We start from the raw sequence: 23,017 nt of genomic DNA on the forward strand, positions 1-23,017 counted from the left end.
AAAAAAATATGAAAAAAATAAATAACACGAAAAAAAATAAATAATAGGCAAAAGAAAGAAGCCTGAGAAAAACGGCGTTAATCAAATCTATGATGAATGTTGAGCCACGCACTGACGCAATGCATGCGATAACAGCCTTAACAGGCGTGATTTCAACCCTGCTCATCATCAGCTCCCTGTAGCTCAGTGGAAGAGTGCTCCGCTATGACATTCGCGGGTCGGGTTCAAGCCCACTCAAGGGCGGCCGGTATTTTATGCTGCTAAACGTCGTAGGACATTAGGTAAGCATGGGTTCGAATTATTATAATTTCCCCGGAAAATTTAGGGGTTGAAATTTAAAGGTCGTCAATATTGAAATTTCTTTGCAAAAAAAAAAAAATTGCAACTTTTTTACAATGAGGGGGTCAGATGTTGTAAAATAATTGCAATTTTCTTGCAAGAAAGTTGAAATCATCTGGAAATTTTATTTCATTTAAATTGCAATTTTTTCGTTGCAAAATGCTACTTGGGCAGAAAAGGGAAACTTTTCGAGTAAACCCGAAGTCAATATCTATCAAACCGACACCGGTTGTTTGTCAATGGATTTACGCGAAAATCGATATCTAGGGGTATTTTGATAGGAGAAAAACGAATTTATAGTTGGATTTTCTAAAATAAACAACAAATTTCCAAAATGGCCGAAATGAGCAAATTTGATGTATTTTTGTCATGCATTGACAAAAATACGTCAAATTTGCTCATTTTGGGAAAAAGTCACTTTTTCGGAAAAGTGAAGGATGATGGGGAAAAACGAAGGTCATTTTCGAACTCAGCGGCTCAAAACACATCAGAACAGAACAGTTTAAATTTGTACCTGAGAAAAATTTTACTTACATGCTGCGGAGGGTCAACAGTCGCAAAAACACCAACAATGCCCATTATCCGAAAAATTGAAGGGTGATTGACAAAAACGGAGGTCAAATTCGGATTCAGCACCTGAATATACGATTTTGAGTATGTATCACCTGATCACGACCGGATCCCAGTTAGCAAGATTGAGCTCCGTCACTTGAATTAGCGGCAGATTGGAATTTGGAAGTTGAGTTGATACGCGCTTTTCGCGGGGATTTGATCATCCTTTGTCTGTAGCGGCTGAACGGAAACGGAAATGAGTCGGGGAACGAGTCCAAGCGAGACCTGTAGCCGCAAGTGTAGCGCGTTTGGAGCTGCGGAGAAATGCAGGAGTTCAGATACGCGCCCGTCTTTCAACCAAGTTATTTTTTTGAATTATTGTGGTGTGGCGTGTTCGTTGAGATATGAGTTGTGAGCGCTTATGGAATTGATTGTAATGTCCACATGTTGAGGTAAGTTTTCTCCTTATTTTTTTCTTGCGTTTTCATTTTTTTACCGGTGTTTAATTCTGCCGCTCGTGCAAGAAACGAAACCGAGGTATTTATCGCTTTAGTTATTTCGCTGAGGGACGAAAGTAAAAATCCCCTTTTCAAAGAATTTTGGGATGTTTGTTTGAGTGTTCCGTTATTGCATATGAATTTCGATTAGTGACACAATCATGCTTTTAAGCACCGAGAATGTCAAAACTGAAAATCCTGCCCGTCTACATTGTATTTATTGTATTCTTTTTCAAGTCATTTGTCACAATTTTTTTTCAGTGTAAAATCTACATCTAAAATTTAGAAACGATTCTATTTAAAATGATATTAATGATAGTAAAATATCTTTGTCGGTATTATGGTAGGCAATTATTTATCTCCTAGAAAAATAGATTTTCAAGGTACACGTTAAAATATTTATACTTTCAGTTTTGTTGGGGTTAGGTACTTTTAAAAAAATCGGATCCACAGGAAGTATATCTACATCTCAAGAGTGCTTGATTTATTATATTTTGAAGCTAAAAAACTGAGGAATAAAGTAAAAAATATACGAGAAAAAAATTCATGGACTATAAAATTTTTTCAGAAGGTAATTTCGATATTTTATTTTTGAGCTTTTTAGCCTCAAAATGTAATTATATTCACTTGAGATACTGATCTACTTCCTGAAGATCCCATGTTTTATAAGAAAAATAAAAACCTCGAATAAATATCATTATTATATTAGTCAGATGACAGCCTTGCGGCAATGCTACAATGCCGCGAGGCTGAGCAGTCGCGATCGGCTCCTCGCCGCGGAAAAATGGTTCTTCACCTAGAAACGTTTTTTCTGCCACTCAATCGATACATCGAAAGCAGCGGAGCCACGCGAAAGATCAGCGTGAAAGAATCGGTTCTTCGATCCTATCGATCTCTCGGAGAATCGATCTTTTGGAAGATCGATCCAAGAATCGCCATCACTACGGATGGAAAGCAGCGAGGGAAAAGGGGAAAGATTCAGGGAAAAAAACCTTCCCCTTTCAAAATGCTCTTGGGGAAGCTCCAGTGCTATAAATTCTAGAAAATTGCATGTAAAAATACGGCATCATTTATTTGATTCGCTTACATGTAGATTTGTGAGGTCAAATGGTCCCTTCATCTCTTTTTTTTCCATTGACTTACCATTCGACGGGGGAATTTTTCGTAGTTACCGACGTGGCCAACCTGTGCTTGCGTTCCTCGGGGACAAAAAAAAGTGAAAAAAAAAACATTGAATTCTCCCTATCAAAGTCGGAGAATCGCAGCAATTTCAATTTGTGACAAGTAATATGATTCCCAATTCAAACTGTAAACTAAAAAAATGTTCATCCTCCTGTATTAGTTCTGATAATAATCTCGGTGAAAGTGAGTGTAAATGCAGTACCTCGGAAACTGTCTCGGGATCGGACCTCAAAAGCTGTGCTGACCGTTTGAGTGGTGAAACCAGTGAAACCTCTGGCGAAATCGAGGAGAAAAGCGATCAGGTTCAAGGAATAACGCAAGATATTAGTACCAGCACCGTGAATTCCGATTTTGACGATTGTCCATGCTCCATTAATTTAGAATCAGCTCACAACAATGAATTGGATGCCGACATGGAAGCGGACAATGTGAGCGCTCAGCTGGACCTCGACGCCTCTGGGAGTGATTCTGAACTCTCTGACAGTTCCTCTGAGTGCAACGGCGATCTACAAGATAGCTTAAATTCATCATTACCAAATAGTCCTCTCTCTGAGTCTCAGGTAAGCAATCGGAACTTCAAACGCTCATTGATTAACACCACCGCCCATGCGGGTGTTTCCCCACTCATTCAACCTCAAGAACACTAGTTTTCAGCACACCTAAAGTAACTTCTGTTTCCTCTCCAAGAATTCCGTTAAGTGGTCTAGTAGGTAGGAAGTCGTAGAAAAACCCTTGATTCATGTCACATTAAAATATTCCACACGGTAAGAAGGTAAAAATTGAGGTTATGGATGGTTTTTTTCCAACTCTCCATGACCTATTAATCTCTAATTTTTTCTTTGTGTAATATGTGAAACTTTGTTTTCATCTCATTGTACTAATGTTCTCTCAGCATTTGCCATTGATCGGAGGAGAATAATTTCTCAATTTTTCAATTTCGCACATCGTATGCTGACACAGAATAGATCAGCATAAATTTGCAATGACCCCTGAACATCCCCCCCGAGATGAATTACTCTCATGTTCGCTTGAAATATTTGAAATTATTTTCTAGCTCTCTCTCTCTATTTCTGGCTCTGATTTACAAGAAATTTTTGTCCTTTTTACGGAGTTAGAAAAATAGGGCATGCATAGCAATGCGGTTTATTACGCAGCCTGATCATGGCCCAACTATCGCCCTCCATTTCCCTCTCATTACTCTGAAGAAGCAATGCAGTCTGTTGCAACTTCTTTCATATAACAAACATGCACAGATTAATATTGTCTGTTCAAATATATCTAAATTAGCCGTCAGTATAATGGGACATGTGATAATACCAGTAAAGTAAGAGGTCAGCACAAAGAATGTTTTCCTGAATGGATCCTCAGGTCTGACCTTCCAGTTCAAAGCCGCAAAAACTCTCACCATCAGGAAAATGGAAAAGGGCATTAGCCTCAATATTCATTCGCTGGCTTCTTAAGCTGACAACTTTGGATAATCTAGTTTCCCTGCAAGGGTAAGAAAGAGTGGAAGGGTTCACTTCTTCCTTCTCCGTGGAAAATAACCTAGCCGGTTTATCACATCCAAGTTGAGAATGTATATTAAAAAGAAATGGCTCCATGACAATTTATATTCTTCAATTAGAACTGGGGAAAGAAACGAAGAGACCAATGTTCCATCAAAATATCGCACCATTCATCAGATATTTAGCATAGAGAAAAAAAAGGAGGTGTTTGCATTTCGGGCATCTTGGAATTTTTTGATGACTTGATGACGTAGGTGGGTACAGCGACGTCCCCTCTTCACGCTGTACCCAAGCTGTACCCACCTACGTCATCAAGTCATCAAAAAATTCCAAGATGCCTGAAATGCTAACACCTCCTTTTTTTTCTCTATGGATATTTAGATGCTAACCAAGGGGCCAACTGATGATTGATGCATCCAGACTGTTGTGACTTTTGTCCCTTCTTTTCTTTCCCCAGTTCTAACACTATGTTTTTATTATTCATTTCAGAAAAAGCGTAAAGGTGATGCTCACGATGAGGATGGGCCCTGTAAAAAGATGAACGTAGATGCTTGCGCAAGGTGAGTCTTTCAACCACTTTCACAGTTACTGCTGAGTTAATGTGAGGTCCGAACACATTAAACGATCACTTTACCTAACAATTCAATATATTGATGGCTAAGGTGGAAATATGCATATCCTCATTGCTACGTTTCCAAATCTCGAATTGTGTTCTATCTCTTCAGAAGAAAAACCAACCCAAATATTTATTTGAAATTTTCTTTGAATACTTTCAAATGAATGAAGTAAATTCACGGAAAATTTCAAGAAAACTTTTGTTCAGTTTTCTGTCGTATGATGGAAAATAAGCCAAGATTTGCTCTCGGCAATTGAAGATATTATTTTTTTTCTTTAGCTGTTTATATATCTCAAGAGTTAACTATATGCTGATGTTGAAATAGATGTTGTGTGAAGTAAAAAAGGGAACTTTAATGTCAAGTTTAAAACATGGAAATTCAGGTACTTACCGAGTATGCTTTTACTAGAAAGGCTGGCACGAACACACTAATTTAAAAAAATCAATTTTATTTTCTTCTTTCTAGCTGTTGCCTCACCTAATCACATCGCTCAGATTGTAAATTGTTTGTAATGTTAGATTTTGGTGTCTCAGAAATTATCCTCTTCGGGTGCAACAGTATGAAATACGATACATTTCAAAAATTTGAAATCTGGCTGTGAATGTTTAGGTGCCAACTTAGACCACAGCCTCAATTCGACCACATTTTTCAATTCGGAACTATAATAACTAGCTCAGTTTCGAAACAATATATGTATCATTAGTTTGCCTGTTTTTATTAAAGTTTCTACAGATGAGCAAAAAATGGTACTTCTTGGTTGCCAAATATAGTCCAAGTATTTCAGTGCATTTTGTACATGGCATATGTCAAACTCAATCACAGTTTTGAAACTTCCAATAATGATCTACGCCTATGGCATTTTATCAGCATAATAATGGTCTAATGTTTTTGTTCACAGTCATGTAGAGAAAAGTAAATTACCAAGAAATATTATTCCATCTAAAGATAACCCTCCGCCTGAAATGGTCGAATGGCTTTCCACATTTCAGGTAAGATAACTTTTGTTTCTCCTCTTAGTGATGTTGTATCCTCACCAATTTATATGAAAAGGCACAGATTTTAGAATAGATTCTCTAAAAAATGGCAGGTTTTGATTTTCAGTGATTTGATGAAAACTGAAAATTGTTCTGTTTAATACCATATCATTAGAAACATGGACATTAAGTTGACCAGTGAGAATGGGCCTGTTGCAAACTTTTGCTAGAACAAAAATAGAAGTTGTTCCTTACAGATAATGTCTCAAAAATCTCAATGAGCGCATCGGCAAACTCTGAAATGCACTCCTAACTTCACAATCTGCGCAAGAAATTTCCGATTTTTTAAGCTTCCCGCTTTCTAAAGGATACTATGGCATAGGTGAACATTTCATTAGAGGAGTCATTCCACCCAACCCCTGCTTATCATGGCCGTCGCTTCCGAGCGCAAGTTGAGGAGAGCACGCGGTCAATCAAGGCGGATCTCTAACAATGGGAGAAAAATGTGAATGTAAACACGCTGTTTGTTATCGGGTGGTCAGAATCATCGTCCCACCACATGTGTTTTGGCGGATTGGCGTCGGCTATGTTGAATATTGCGCAGTATCCTTGTGAGCAGGGGGTAGATGGAATGATTCCTCTAAGGAAATGTTCACCTGTGCTGTGGTATCGTTTTTGAAGTGGGAAGCTCCAGAAAATGCAAATTGTGAAGTAAGGAATGCATTTCAGACTTTGCCGATGCGCTCATCGTGATTTTTGAGGCACTTCCTATTAGTAAAAATTCTTATTTTTGCTCTAGCAAAAGTTTGCAACGGGCCCATTGAAAGGAAAGAGCTCTAGCTCAAATGCATCGATAAACCTATCATTGTGTCACGGAAATTACCTGCTTGTTGTTGAGTGGCAAAATGAGTGTTTTGAAACTCTAATGATTTTACACGATTTTAAAGATAGCCCTCCAACGGATCACCCATTGTTCAATTGAGGTTCAGGAATGTTGACCTGGCTGAAGCTGAGCCTTTGGTCTCTCATTTTTTACAATGGACCACTAGACAAGGTACGAATTTAAGCAATCTGTTACATGTTTCTTAACCAGAATTCCACATAAAACACGATTCACACAATGAGAATTACTGAAACCAGCTCTTAACGAAGATATTAACGTTTTTATTACACATTGGTTACGAGGAATTTGAACTGCCACACAAAAAACTCAAAGCTCTACGCGAGTCAAATTGCGCACTACAATGGTTTCAGCAAGCTTCTCAATCGAGCAATCTTCATTTCCCTCCATGTGCTGTTCAAACTATAAGCAATTTGCTATAGCTGAGACAAAGCGGCGAGATCGAGGTTGCCAGATTTTTATATCGCAGAGACTGTCATGATAACTTTTAGAGCGTGATGTGAATCATGTAGAGCATTGAGTTTTCATGAGCGGATGGTTTGAATTCACGCATCAAGAATCATAAAATATCATCGTAATATGTTGATTCTGGTAATTTTTGTTGTACGCATCGTGTTCCTCGTGGAATTTTGGTAAGGAAACGTAAATCAGAATGCTGAAATTCGTACCTTGTCTAGTGGTCCATTGCTTTCCACTTTATGTCGATGTATTCATCAGCATTATCCAGAGGACATCAATCTCAATTTTTTAGTGTAACAATGCATCTCTTATCATTTTGTCTGTTGTCAACCATTCGGTATAGATGATTCAAACTTTTGACAAGACAGCAATAGGTCAGTGCGCTGGTCACAGAATCGTGTTTTGATGCTCGATTCTTGTAGATCAGCAAAAAATAATAAGATCTGTCCAAACTGCAACTTTCTACCTTCAATATCAACCGAGATATCGCCCTTTGAAAAGTTAGGTTTTTGACGTCATCCACCATGGCAGTGACACCCTTGGTCTCGACCTCTTTTGTTCGATCAGTGATGCAGAGGCTGCAACGCTAAACTTCAGTGACTTTAAATGTAAACAAACTCAAGAAACAGACGGATTCACACTTAAAAGATCTTCTTATCAGGAGATAACTCACTCGCCGTGAAGAGATAGGCGGTCAGTCAGTTCACCTCAGTTTGTTTACGTTTAACATCGTTGAATTTTCGCGTTGCACCCTCTGCATCACTGATCGAACAAAAGAGGAAGAAACCAAGGGTGTCACTGGTGCGGTGTAAGACGTCAAAAACCTGACTTTTCAAAGGGAGATATCTCGGTTGATATTGAAGGTAGAAAGTTGCAGTTTGGACAGATCTTATTATTTCCAACTAATCAACAAGAACCAAGCATCAAAACACGATTCTGTAACCAGTGCAACTAATCCATTATAAGTTCAAGGCAGGCAGCTGAATTCAACTCCTTTCCGCTGTAGAGAAGATGGAATTAATTTGGACAGAGCAATTCAAAGTAAATACATGGATTGATTTAGGTATCTTCCACAAATATTTATATTCTGAAAGTAACCAATATGGGATGGCGCTCTTCAAAAAAATCATTGCTCAGAATTTAAATCTTCAAAGCTTGAGCCAAGGAAATTATGTTGAAATTCCAGAGTAGCTGCAATGAACTCACAAGAAGGGCTTTGTTAGATATTCATTGGACTCCCTGATCTTAATACAACTATCTTTAATGATTTTTGCTGGGCTGATTCCAAGGACTTTTAGTTCTGTCCTGTAAATAAATGCCAAAGAGATTGGACTATCTCATTAAAATTATCTGGTTTCTATCCATCCATTTGTGCCAAAGAATAATAGAGTCATGCTCGTTGACTATTAATTAACTCCATAAATTTTTTTCTGTTACAGAAATGGTCAAATGCTGAACGTATGCTTGCAATTGATCAGTTAGTAACTTCTTGCGAACCAACCCAAGTCCGATACATGATGCAATTAATAGAACCGCAACTTCAACGGGATTTCATCTCCCTTCTGCCCAAAGAAGTAAGTTGATCATATTTATTCAATTTTATAATGGCATTTGCTCACTATATTAAGTCATTTTCACAGTTTTGAGGTGATACAAACTGCATATACTTCTTGCAGCGAGGAAGTAAGATCATCTTTGTAATAAGTGGATATCTATATGCTGGAAGGAAGTTTATAAAAATTAATGAAATCAATAGAAACGGTATGCAAGGATTTGTGCTCCTCTAAGTTTCTTTTGTTTTAATTCATTTTTAATTTTGTTAATATTTTATCAATTTTAAGGTCCTTAAGCGTCACTAATCTAACCTGTCAGCCAGAATGATCTTGAAACTATGACAAAAAAGACACCAAAATAAAATGGTACCAATTTTAGATCTTTCTGGTTGAAATTTTTCGAGTGAGTTCTCAGTGTATTACAAATGAGGGGCTTGGAGGATAAGGCGTATAAGTACAGTTTTTGAAAAAATTGAGATATCAACGATTCCAAGTAAAACTAGTCTCGATGAATAGTCTGTGAAAAATTCGCTACCAAATTAAAAATTTTAAGCATCAAACAGTCTGTTTGATCTTTCTTTCCGCCATGAGGACCCTTGTAATTTGGAAACTTCAAAGATATTTCTAGAAACAGCAAACCGGCACTATGTGCCTTGTCCTGCAAGCCCCTCAAATTCAATGTGTCGAGAAAGAGAGAAAGTTTTGTTAGAGAGAACTTCAACTTGAACCAATGTGTAAGTATTTAAATAACTTGTTTGATCAATGTTGTTAGCGGTTTTTCCCCAAAGCAGGTAGTTTGAACTGACTGATTCTGATGTCAATCATAAATGTCATTCTCGCTTTGATGAATTGATTGTAAAAATGTCCTTTATTTATAATGTGTTATGCGTTAAATTTCATGACATAAGTCGTTTTGTAACTTAAATTCTTCCCTCTTAAGTGATCTGTCTACCTTCAAATTGTTCTGCGATATTTAAGATTATATTCAATGTGTCGATTTCTGTGTTAATTTATTCTTGGCTCCATTTTTTCAGTTGGCGCTGTACGTTTTGTCATTTTTGGAGCCCAGGGATTTACTTCGCGCTGCTCAAACATGTCGCAACTGGCGATTCCTAGCAGAAGACAATCTTCTATGGCGAGAAAAGTGTCTTGAAGCTGGGATTGAACCAGAACCTGCACAGATCATGTCAAAAAGAAGTAGACATAGAATTGGAAATAATTCTAACTCACCTTGGAAGGTAATTGATCAAACCTGCCTCTGGCATCTTTGCAGCGGTGAAAAACTACAGAAACCCTATGCAAATTGTTGCGTGTTGAAAACAAATGAAGTTTTAAAATTTCAAAAATTGACTTTTACACACTTTTAAATGTCTTCCAAAATTCATCCCTCTGGGTGTTTATTTATATTTTTGTGCTATTTTAATTGTACTCAAATATTTATCTGGACAAAGATTATTTAACTTCAAAAGAAAACAGACGAGTGATAAAAAAGAAGAAAAAAGAAAAAAAAGAGTCAATTCAACTCATTTGAGATGTTCATAAGTCAATCTAATCTGCATGTCTCCATGAACTTCAAATTGATAAACATTTATTCATTATTTTTCTTAATCTTTTCAATCCCATTGAATAATTTTGAGGGTTACCTTTTCTTAATTATTTTAATCAATAAATTCTGTATGTATTAACGAGTTAATAACATTATGAATATCCATGCTTCTTTTGTTTTACAGACTGCTTTTATTAAACAACACACTGTAGAAATGAACTGGAGACTGCGACCAATCAGGGAGCCTCGTGTGCTCAAAGGACATGATGATCATGTGATCACGTGTTTACAGTTCTCTGAAAGTAGGATCGTCAGTGGCTCTGATGATAATACGCTTAAAGTTTGGTCTGTGACCTCTGGCAAAGTTAGTAATCTCATTTTCATTTTTTATTTATTTGCACACAGGATTGTAGTAAATGTGTTCTACTGAGGAGAAGCTTATAATTTTTTTTTTATTTATTATTATTAAAAAAGATGACTACAATAAAGTATTAATACTAATTATTTTAACTTATATCTATTTACAATAGTTTAGTGGGTGGGCCGGAAGACCGACCCTACCTGTATTTACATAATATACAGGTGCTGCATATTGTGATTAATTTATGGTTGTAAATTTACCCACTATAACTTCTAGAATAAATTGCGAAGCATAAAAGGCAGAGTCTAGAAAATGATTGAAATTTTAAGAATTAGGCTGGGGCTTTTCAAATTTTTTCCTGGCTTTTAGAACCCTCCACTTCCGTTTTCTACTATCTTGCATAAATAATCTTTAATTTTAAATTGTTTAATTTATCTGTTTTCTGATAGTGATGAATAAATTTTCCAGCATTCAGTGAAGTGACCTGCAAAATAATTTTCCTTACCTACCGGAGGCGCCTGTAGGTAGCCAGCAGCCCAATTGTGTTTACTACACAATAAAATCATGCAAACTATGCACAGGAGAAAAATACTAGCACCTAACATGCACTGCAATTTTTCCTTTTGTAACATCAGAAAATTAGTGAGAGATATTTGCAGACGCCCATAGTATGCATTAAATACATTTTAATGTGACAAAACTGTTAACTTTTCATGAGCCTAATTTATATTTTAATTGAAACCAACGAAAAACTACCAATCATCTTCAGGGAGAAAAGGTCTTGTTTTAAAAATCAAATTTCGCACCAATTTTTGCTTCATTCATAGAAAGTTTTAGTTTCATTGAATGTAGAAAGATTTGATGTTCATTTCCTAGTAATCCTAATTAATTGTTTTTGTTTTCAGTGTTTGCGAACATTAATTGGTCATACGGGAGGAGTATGGTCTTCCCAAATGTCAGGAACAACCATTATTAGTGGATCCACGGACAGAACATTGAAAGTGTGGAACGCAGAGTCAGGTCATTGCCTTCACACTCTTTACGGACATACCTCAACAGTGCGTTGCATGCATCTTCATGGCAACATGTAAGTCGCGTTTCTTCCAGTTTTCCACCTTTCAAGAGATTGCGGAAGAGAGAGCCTTATCTAAAACTTGTCTTTGTTCACAATAATTTCTTTAAAATGACTTTTGGTTTTTTTAGCTGTCCGTTTGGAAGTCTGATCCAAAAAAACATTGGGAATATACCCTGAGATTGAAGTATGAATCGAGAGATTCTAGAAAGTGTAGTTAGGGGGGTAAAAACTTCCTGCCCACCTGACCAGCAGGACAATATAGGTTGCATGGAGGAATGCCGGGAAAGTTTTAAAAATGGGATGGCTGGCTCGTATCAGCATGAAAAAGAAGAAGAAAGAAATTCATCATCTTGAAAATTTTTGGATAGACAATGATTTTAAAAGGAAGGCTAAAAACTAACTGCATTTATGAACATAACTGCAACAAAATACATTGAATTCAAGACACACTCTAAGGGCTGGTTATTGAAATTGATAGATGAAACAGTAGACAAAGAAGACAGAGAGAAAATAGAGTGATCCTTCCGGTGGAAGCAGGAATTGCAATGGATGAAGGTGGTAAGTAGCAGACTAAGTAACGGCAACCGACAATAGGTCTGATATTTAGTACATAATTTATGAAAACTACTCTTTCAACTGATGGGATCGCTCCATTTCTTTGTCTTCTTTGTCTATTGCTTTGTCTACCCACCGATTTGAATAATCAGTCTGCAGTTGACCAATTTGGCCATGATTATCAACTGGTATATATTTTGTACGTAGTTAAATTCTGTAAATGGTAAAAACAGATTTTTCAAACTCACCACTTTCACTTTTAATTTATTTCATCAGAGATGGAAACCGTTTTTCATTTTGTTATTTCCTTCAAGTCTGAAATCAGTTAATTATTAGTTTTAATGTTAATCCTCTAAATATTGAAGTTTTACATAAAAAATGAAGCAGAGCAACCATTTTATGTTCCAAAGAGAGTGTTCTCTATGAAGTAAACCTATGGCAAACTCAATGAAGCTGATTGAGCCTGTGTGGTAAGATTCCCGGATCCCGGTGTCCCCTCTCTCCCTGAGGTATTTGTCAGAATAAATGAAAGCTGAGACTTTTCCTCAGTGCACAATGGTCGCAAGAATTTTTATCCAAAAACCAATTTTTGCCTCAAGACTAAGATTCGCCAATCTTTGCAATTTAAGAGTCTTATCAAATTTTTGTTCCCTTTGTGTGGAGCGTAAAATCAGTTTAATTGTTTCAATTTTTAGTACTACAAAGTTGCAGGCATGTGTCTAACAATTTTGCTTTTCAGCCAACTAGAAGATAATTTAGACACTCGTCTATCATCGCTTTGCTGTAATTTCACCTGCAATTGGATGTATTTATGCTAAAAGGAACTATGTTGCATTTGAATCCTTCACTTATAGTTCCTTTTAGCATGATTACGTCCAATTCTGTATACTTATGCGCTCCGCTCATGAATGTATTAAGATGGGCACAGTCAGGAAAAACTCGGAAAGTGGGAAAAGTCAGGGAAAAATTGCAACCATAGAAGGGACAAATTGTGCCATGTAGCATTAGTTTGTCCCCCTGCCATTTCCAAAAATTTAAATTATTATTCATAATCCTGTAATGTCTTGCAGGTTCGGGCATTTTCTCTAAATTGGTCGGGGAATTTCAATTTAAAATTTTTGCGGCCTCACTAATGTATTAGTCAATGCAACTTTTGATATGTTTTTAGTCTAATCAATGTCAATTATTCACCGTTTCCAGAGTTGTTAGTGGATCCAGAGATGCAACTTTGCGCGTTTGGCAAGTAGATACGGGTGAATGCCTTCATGTACTAGTCGGACACCTGGCGGCAGTGCGGTGTGTCCAGTATGATGGCAAATTAGTTGTTAGTGGCGCGTATGATCACATGGTCAAAGTCTGGAACCCAGAACGAGAGGAATGTCTGCATACTCTTCAAGGACATACTAATCGAGTCTACTCCCTTCAGGTAGGATAGAAGCATAAAAATAATCAGTGCTCCTTTCGTGGTTTTTATCAGTTTTCTCTAATCCCTATGAACGCAGCATCACTGCAGGTAATTGTCAGTATGCTTTAAAGAGTTGAGAACTTTTGAAAAGTTCTTGAATATCCTTCATTTCTCTGATTTTTGAAACCTTGAAAGCCTTCTCAGTATTTTTTGAAAGATTTTTTATCCTTAACATTCATGAATGACCATGTGAAGAATATCTAAAAATCTAAAGCAATTTTTTAAATTCCTCGAATTTTATGTTGGACGTTTGTTAAAAACTAATAACAAACAATTTAATTAACCTAAAAACACCGTAACAGTACAACTTAATATAGGGAAAGGCTGTTGTAAAGTATAAAAGATCGAAAACAAAAAATTTAAATTAAAAAAACACCGGGAAGTTTTGAAATACTTAAAAACTCACTTTATACGGGGAAAAAGAAAGAAAAAAGATGTTCTTGATTTGTTGTTACTGTGGAACTGAGACTGATTACAAAATAAACAAATTGTACCCAGTGCAGCAAAATCAAAGCATGTAATGACAAAAATTATCTAAAAGTTGAAAATTTTTCACCAGTTCCCTCCAAAATCTGGAATCGTAAGAATTGGTCAAAAGTTCTTGGAGAGTTCCTTAAGTTTTTTTTGTTTTAGTTGAATTAACTCTGGCTTCTCTAAAGCTGTGAAATACTGAAGAACGTTAAACCACGTTAACAGCTTGGAATAAAATCTGAGAGTCTGTTCTAAAAGGCAAACCTGTTTTCAATTTTAGGACTTTCAATTTTAAGTGGAGGATCAAGCATTGTTTTGACACTTTTATTTAACCAGGAGCCTGGCATCAATTTTATGAACTCATTATTCTCAAAAATACCACAATTTCCTGCAAAGGTTTTTGATGTCTAAAATAATGAACCTCCAGGTATAAAAAGTGTCATGGTTTTATTGAGTCATCCTTGTCTGAGGACTTCTGGGTTCCTTTAAAAATGAACGTTTACCTTTCAGAAATGGCGTAATCACCCATTCATTTGCATTTTGTTCACCACTTTAACTGTGCAGTTTAACATAGTTCGTAATATTCATTACAGTTTGATGGAAAGCATGTCGTGAGTGGTTCTTTGGATACAAGCATACGAGTTTGGGAAGTGGAAAGTGGTGCTTGCAGACACACGCTAATGGGTCATCAGTCTCTCACGAGTGGAATGGAGCTTCGCAATAACATTTTAGTCAGCGGGAACGCCGATTCAACTGTCAAAGTCTGGGATATTTTAACGGGTCATTGTCTTCAAACTCTTTCAGGTAAATTTATTTGAAGTTGCAGTACATTTCCCGTACGAGTATTACAATTTAATTTGAAGTTTAAGACTGGTGTGGCACCAATGATAGGCTGTTTGCCCAAACTCCGTCTACTATGGAACTTTTTAAAAGTCCTCACAATTGAGTTTTTTACCTTCGTTAAATTTTAAATGAAATTCCATTATGTTAACTATGGTAAACTTAAAGGTGTCAAACCAAAGGTGTAAAGGTGGTAAACTTAAATTCTGAAAAGAATAAAGCAACCCTGGCTGAAAGTCGACCAATAGTTTTCCTTTTAGTGAGTCCTTCAAACATGTAGTTCCCATCTTAGAAAAGATAATAAATATTCTGAATTTTTTGCCCACCAGGTCCAAATAAACATCAATCAGCAGTCACGTGTTTGCAGTTCAACTGTCGATTTGTCATCACATCATCAGATGATGGTACTGTCAAACTTTGGGATGTTCGAACAGGTGAGCCTTACTTTTGCTATTTTTGGAGTGGACTGTCTACTTTTTGCATTTATCTTCAGATTGTATGAATGAAAAACTATTCCTGTCATTTATTCTATTATAGCGAACACTCGCATAAGTGATAGAAATCAGTGTAGCCTGCACCAAACGATAAAACTCGCCTTTTCCAAAATAGACTGTGGCTTATTTCAGTCTGTTTGAAACTGTGAATATTTGTTTGGGATATACTGGATCTCAATCAAGATTTCTACGTATCGACAATGAAACGGAAAAATACGTATCTTGGTCGCAGTGTCTCAGGATCACCACTTTTAATTCATTCTGTGAAAGGAGACCAAACCGACATCATGGCTTGAAGTTGTCATGGAATATTTTTCACATAAAAAGAAAAATCACTGAAGTTTTCAAGAAATGATGTTCAGTAGTTTTTCGTGTAGAAAATGAAGAATGATAGGACGTCTGCAAGGCCCCAAACGGAGACATGACGTTCTGCCGTTTCACCTTTGATATCTTGCTCTTTTTCCATAGTTTATCGATCCTGGTAACATCTTCGTGCCTTATTTTGGATTTTCTAATGTTTAACTTTTATGTAACCATCTGTTCTCAGTACATTTTTTTAAATAACTCAAAATGATATCCCTATCGATGTTACTGATAGATTTTGCTTACCCATGGAACAGATATGGTTGTTATCCTTAAATTGCCATTCCGAGCTTAGAGGTTATTGACAGTAAGATGTACAAAAAATTTGTAGCTCAACAGCATGGTATTAAGTATGAGGGGCTGTAACATGAAAATAATATACGCGTAATCAGGGTGTCTAGCATCAGGAAAAACCGGAAAACCCGGCAAATATCAGGAAAATCGGAAAAATCGGATCAGGAATTTTTCTTACGCGAATCTCCTCAGCAGAGAAGTCTCACTGCTTTTTGCCTACCGTGCCAGGAGTCATCGCGCCGTCTTGGTTTCCGATAATTTCTCACCCGTAGCGCTATAATAAGTATAGTTTTTACGAAAAAAATCAGGAAAATATCAGGAATTTTCAAAATTAAAAAATACTAGACACCCTGATAATGTACATAAAATACTGGGAAACAAAGAAGGAAAGAAACTAATGTAAAGAAATAAAATTAATGAACATATAAAGTATTGTAAAACGACCAGTAAATAATAATTTTGTTCAATATTTCTTTTCCAGGTGAATTTATCAGGAACTTAGTCGCTCTAGAAAGTGGAGGCAGCGGAGGTGTAGTGTGGAGAATAAGGGCTAACAATACTAAATTAGTCTGTGCAGTAGGAAGTCGTAACGGCACCGAGGAAACAAAATTACTCGTTTTGGATTTTGACTTTGAGTCTACGTAGTAAGACCTTTACTTTTTAGTTCTAAGGAAAAATATTTGTTAAGACAATGCGCGTTATTTAATTATTTATCGTTTGTATTACTATCTTGATTATTATGTTTTACTCTTCATTTCCCCCTTCTTACGGTCTTGTCGTTCGGATTGAATTCATTGGAGTACAATGAAACTTGAAGCTTTCTCAATTAACTCTTCGAAAATTTGTCGAATGGATCTTGATCTAATTATTTTTACACAGATGATCACAACTACCACGGGTAAAATTTGGTGGTCGCAGAGTTATTTAGTTTTATAACTGTTTTTTTTTTTCTTGTCTTTTTTTTGTTTTTATCGTAATTTATTTTATTCGGTTTTTTGAGCTCTATCAAGTATTAAGCGTTCCCTTTTCCTCTCTTTCTCTTTTAACTTTTATTGTTTCTTGTTTTTTGTTTTGTATGTGAATAGGCGTTAGAGTTATCGCTGCCTTAATCGTTGCCTTTCTGATGTAAGAGTGGATCTCAATTTCCACTCGAGCCTTGTGCTCTGTGTAACTCTATGCTTTCCTCGGCTCATGTGGAAATAGAGATAAGCCTGTGTCACACTATCAAAGCCAGCCATCAAAATATCAAAGTCAAGTGTTGTGATTGGCTTATTTGATGACTTGGACCAATCACAGCACTTGACCTTGACATTTTGATGGAGTATTTTAATAGTGTGACACAGGCTATGTGCTCTTACATCAGAGGAGTGACAAATTGTGGCAGTCTTTCAAACCAACCTTTTTCTGCTCATTGCAGTTCTGTAATCTTTTTTCCCCCTTTGTTGGTTAACCCTTTCCCCTGTAACACTCAGCGATTTGTTGACTTTGGCAAATCAATTATCTCTCAGTCAGGTAAAATTTTCTAAAAATCTAAGGACTGTCACCCATTCTCTCCGTAAAGAGAACAGAAATTAATAGAACTTGCTTAAAAGCTCAAAATCTCTAATTTTTACTGAACTATCTGCGGTTAGCAGTGTTTTGTCTTAGCTTATTTGGTGAAAATTCAAATGAATGTTTCATGGGTTGCAAATCTATGTGTTATCGGAACATTAATATTAGTTGTTGAAAAATATCTAGCAATGACTCGGCCAATACGGTCTTTGTTGTTTTGCAACAATTATCCGAAGGTTAGAAAATTTTAATTTCTATCCACTTTCTTTGGAAATTTTTCCTGTCTTAGTTCAGCTTTTTACATTTAGCCTCATAAAGTTATGATTCTTCTTTCCCATTTCTACATTTTTGTCTGAAGTTATTTTACCTACCTCTAATCGTCAGCGTTTAGCTTGAGGTCAAGTTTTTTATTTCAGTGGACCACTAGATACAATAAGAATTGGAGCACCCTGAGATATGTTTTCCTCATTAACTTTTCATGAAACATGAGTTGACCCCATTTTAAAAGGTCATTATCAGCTTGCTAGTAAGAAATTCAGGGTCATAATTTTAAATTAAAATACTTAATTAATTTTCAGCTTGCAAAGAAACTCTGATCAATGCTGAACAAATCAACTGTTAAAAACTGAATAACAAATCGGGCAAATACCTAGACTTTTGCTCATCAAAAATCTCCTCCTCCGTCAATGTTCAGAAATCCAAAATTGTCAAGACTTTTCAGCTCATTGAAAAGATTAATTACTTGCGAAGCATACTGAAATTAATTTTGTGATTGACTTAAGTCAATTAGATCTAAGTTTTCTGGTGAAAGGGAAGTTGAAAGTAACGATTTCAGAAAACCTGTTATTTCGCTCTACTAGTTAAATCCACACATTTTTAATTTTTTCTTCGTGCCCTTGAAATTTTGATGAGAAAAAATATACTTTGGTGCCGAGTTTCTGACATTGTCTAGTAGTCCATTTGTGTGCCTACCTGTTGGTTACTTGCTCCTCATTTTGTGAATCATTCTTTTTGTGCATGAGTATTTTTAAACCCTGTATAATCATTTCGGGGGTCTTGTAAGGGATTTCAGGGCACTGCGGTTCTCATCTGGAAATAATCGTTTTCAGACAAATTTGATCAGACCTGCTGCCAGCCACAGATAAAAGGCCTGTAACACGTTCAGATTAAATATTTGAAGATAGGGTTTAATTTTGTCATTTTACTCGACGTTCTGAAATTTTCTAAAAGTTTCTATTCTCTATCATGGAGAAATATGATTTAGAAGAAAATGAACAGTTAAAGATTTAAAAAGCAATTCTTGTCGTTTTACAGCTCTTAATTTAAAGGCTCATAATGCCATCTGTTCAGAAAATGTAGGCTCAGAATTCTGTTAATATTTTTGAGTTGTTTCTTTCTGTCGAAAATAGGAATGAAATATTTTCGATCAGAGCTCAATTTTCTCTCTGACTTGAAAATTCCTTGCAAAGAAATTCAGGGTATTTATTCCTGTGGCTGGTCACAGATATTTTATTTTATAATGATTAAATCTTAAATTAGAATTATTCCTTCCAAGGAATTTGACTTGACTGTAAGAGATCCTGTAAATCCAGCAGAATCATATTCTATTTTGTAGTAAAAATAAGTTGACCTTCCAACACTTGGAATACATCTAACAGTGTTAAAAGTTTTACGTTAATAGATTTTTTTTCCCTGTAAAATGAAAGACCTTTTGTGAAGGACCAGTTTGAGAACTGTTTACTTTCTGTTTAAGTTACATATTTTCAGATCTATTTTAGAGCTTTTTCTCTGTTCAGTTTTTTACTCGCGCTCCTTTAAATTGTTGACTCATCAGCTTACTTTATGTCAATGTCGACTATTTATAATGTACATACTTCTTTTTTTTCTTTCTTTTTTTTTGTACAAGACTGATATTTGATAATTGTTTTTATTATTTAAGATTTGTTTAGTTGTTTAGCTGTGAGCTGAAATCAGTTCAGCCCCTTAAAATTTCCAATTCATGCCTCCCTTCAGGTCTTTGCGCTCTCGAGTTGCGCAAAACTTTGTGGTGTTTTTGGTGTGAAACACTCGCGCCACATAATAATTGCTCAAGTTAATTTTTTTTTTCCTCTGCCTGGCTGTGTTTCCTATTTCTGGTGGCTGCGACTTTGGCCATGGCTGCAAAGTATGAAAAAGGTTTGATCGAATCAAGTAAAACATAGCTATGGAATTGCCTGTACAGGCTCAATTTGTTTTTAGTGGCTGTATGTATGAAAACAAGACCAAATAAGCCCTCCTAATTGCAGCCAGATCATGAGTAACTTGACAAAGAGGGAGACCACAATGCCTAAATTGAAGCATTTCTTTGTTTAAACATAAAAAGTAGCGTTTAAACATAAATAAAAATCATAAAAAAAAGCATTAATAAAAATAGCAGGGTCAAAGCTGACTTGGTCCTGAAAAAAACTGCAGAATTTTTCGCCAGCATTATCAATCACTAAGAACAAGAGAAAAGAAATAACTCAAACGAAATGGACGCAACCATTTGTCAACTAATTTACACGCGTTCTGTGCATTCTGTCCATTTCGTTCAAGTTTTTTCATTTCCTATACTTTTAGCAGTTAAAAACACCAGCATCGATAGGTGAAACGGTTTTTGTTTTTTTTTGTTCACATCAGCTTTGTCCCTGCTACTTTTATTTGTATTTTGTTTGTCAAGTTAATTCACACAAGTTAAATCAATGATCTTGTAAAGAATTTTCTAGGATAATTATTCCTTCTCCATTTGCCTTTTGTAAGTAGTGAAAAACCTAGAAATGTCCCTGTGTCTGTCTGTAGAACCTGCGCTCCATGAGTGCGAATATACCTCTCTTTTGGTGTAAATTTCACAGGACACAAACAAAGATTAATCTAAGATTTTTCTTGGTTGAAAATATCAAACTCAAGAGGCAGTTGCACTAATTGGACTGCATTTTTGAATATGAAACTACAATTTATGGCCCATATATAAAATACCTATCTGCATGGCGAAACTAATGGCACACATGTTGTTTCTGAACAGAGCCAGGAATTGTAGTTCCAAATTACAAAATGTTGTTCAATTTTCAGTTCAGAATCATTAGTCATCTAATCTCTGAAAAATATACGTTGCTTTGTGATCCATATCAAAGCTATTTTGGTGGTTCTTGTGCAAAGAATTTTTTTACTTTTGTCATGAAGTCTCCGTTTAAAACTGAAATCCATAGCGGCGATGCTTTTTTAATATGTTGTTAATCAGTGAAATTACTCAATTTTTCAAAAGATTACACGTTGATTGCGTCTACATTTCTTTTTGTCAACTGTAGACCTTTCGTTTTTTATTAATTTTGTAGTTAAGAAGATAATATTGTATAATGACTCATGAAAATGAAACAACAAAAATGTCAAATTCCATCCTAAAATTTTTAAATTTAGATATTGTCCAACCTTTAGCGCGTTTGCATTCTAGCTTATTGTGCAAAGTGACTTCAATAAAAAGGACAAAACAAAAAAACAAAACTTGGACTACAATTGCAATTAGAAACTACAATTTCTGGATCAGTTTAAAAATGATGCATGCACCTTTCGTTTCCCTACGCACATAAGTATTTTTACAGATGAGACAGAAATTTTACTTCCTAATTGCAAAATGTAGTCCAATCGACTTCAAAAGTTTCATCCCTTACAACAATAAGTAGATTGATTTAGTGAAAAATGCATTACATTTTAAAATAAAGACATTAATGAACCAGCCATTAATGATATAGCTTTACAATAGGCAAATAGATCAAGTCTGAATTAAAGCATTTCCCAACTAATTTCCGTTTCAAAATTTTAGATAGAAAAGAATGGGTTACGATGAAACGATGGAGAGTTTGACACGTAACTCTTAAGTAAAGCAATGATTTCAACTACTAAATGAAAGGGAGAAATGAATGACTTTATTCCTTTTGAAGTTATAGATCAGATTTGCCGTTGAGTCTCTTCTCGTTTGGAAATTGACTTTCAGACTTTTGGTTGTTTGCACCTAATTGAATGCAAAATTCTGAAGAAACAAAGTGCTTTGAAACATATTCATCGAACCTCATCTTCAAGCCCATTCTCATACTTGCATACCGGCAATGAGTGTTAATCAATTCTATTGTAAATCTTTCCTTCTGGAAACCCAGGTACAGCCTCTAAATTTTATTTGTACATTTTTTGTGATGTAAATATACAGCTACCAGGGTAAGCAAGAGTAATTTCCTTGCTCTTGTATTTTCTTCGAATTTTAAGCAGGAACTTTCTGGTTTTTACCATCAGGTAATAGATTGAATGTGCATGTTGTAGAGTATTCTATGCTTAAAAAATTAACGTAATTAGTCAGATGTGTGTAAATGACAAATTTTCACTGCTTCGTATCATTGTGAAAGGTATCTTATCCCTTCTAAAAACATGTTATCTGTCGTTATCTACCATAATAGCATGTAGAGTAGTTTCTTCCACCTAACTCTCATCAGTGTTGCACGTACATAGAGTGAACTTTGCAAATATGTGCTCAGCTAATTGCACTGCATTTTGCAATTAAGAATCATAATTTCTGGCTTCTAAAAACACTTATGTGCTTGGGGAAACTAATGGTGCATACGTTGTTTGTAAACTGAGCGAGAATTCGTAGTTCTTAATTGAAAAATGTAGTCCAACTGATGAACCTAAGGGGGAAAAAACTGTGATATGCGTTTTTACTGAGAATAACGTAATGCATCATCTTTTTCAGAGGGGGTACCTCTGTCATTACATGACGTGAAAACTTGATGTTGGGACAGTTCTCATTATTTTACTGTACTCTGCAATCAGAGCAAGATTTATCAGTATGCTCAACTGATCTGTTCATAACTAAAAATAAAATCGTCAAGTTCAAAACAGCCAGAAACTCGAACAGTGAAACTTTTACAATGAAAAATCTGCATGGGCAAGGAATCTCCTTTTGCTTATCATGGTATGTGTACTTCTAGTTTATAGGGACCTTAAAATTTTTGTCAATAAATTCTTTGTAACAAAAACAAAGGATTGAATAAAATAATTTCTATTGATGAAAATGTTGTTGAATTTTATTGCGTCTCCAAATTTATTTTCAGTGCCATATCAATCTGTCAGATGAATGTTTTAGAATTTCACAAATTTTAGGAAGTATTAAAATTAAAGCTGGGCCTCTGGCGAGTAAGTTGTACAATGTATCGGCTGTTTTTTACATTAAGTCGAAATTCACCTGATCAAATAATTCATCCAATATTATTCGATTCGGTGAGATTGAACGTGCCATCACATTTCAGTCTTCATCTAATGTTTTGAATGATGGTAATTCTCTTGTTACTAAGTGACACTATCGAATTAATTTGATTCAATGTTGTATAGAAAATCTAATGGAAAGCCTGACTGTGCAACCT

The 23,017-nt window shown here is 35.7% G+C and overlaps 1 protein-coding gene across 1 annotated transcript; it reads left to right on the forward strand.

Annotated features, from left to right (window-relative positions):
- Positions 1-2,580: 2,580 nt before the first annotated feature.
- LOC109029825 (F-box and WD-40 domain protein 7) lies at positions 2,581-22,669 on the forward strand. Its single transcript, XM_019040477.2, has 11 exons — positions 2,581-3,130; positions 4,565-4,635; positions 5,591-5,681; positions 8,466-8,600; positions 9,614-9,817; positions 10,310-10,489; positions 11,392-11,573; positions 13,317-13,542; positions 14,646-14,856; positions 15,222-15,326; positions 16,525-22,669. Exons 1-11 carry the CDS (start codon positions 2,678-2,680, stop codon positions 16,686-16,688), a joined length of 2,022 nt encoding a protein of 673 aa, XP_018896022.2. The 5' UTR covers positions 2,581-2,677; the 3' UTR covers positions 16,689-22,669.
- The last annotated feature ends 348 nt before the right edge of the window (positions 22,670-23,017 follow it).

The sequence above is a fragment of the Bemisia tabaci genome, chromosome 10, assembly GCF_918797505.1.
Source record: "Bemisia tabaci chromosome 10, PGI_BMITA_v3".
NCBI lineage: Eukaryota > Metazoa > Arthropoda > Insecta > Hemiptera > Aleyrodidae > Bemisia > Bemisia tabaci.

Bases quoted from the DNA above. Each gene is read 5' to 3' on its own strand.
- LOC109029825 (XM_019040477.2), top strand. From the start codon at position 2,678: ATGATTCCCAATTCAAACTGTAAACTAAAAAAATGTTCATCCTCCTGT. The intron at 9,818-10,309 runs GTAATTGATCAA...TTTGTTTTACAG, and splicing joins ATTCTAACTCACCTTGGAAG to ACTGCTTTTATTAAACAACA. The intron at 10,490-11,391 runs GTTAGTAATCTC...TTTTGTTTTCAG, and splicing joins GGTCTGTGACCTCTGGCAAA to TGTTTGCGAACATTAATTGG.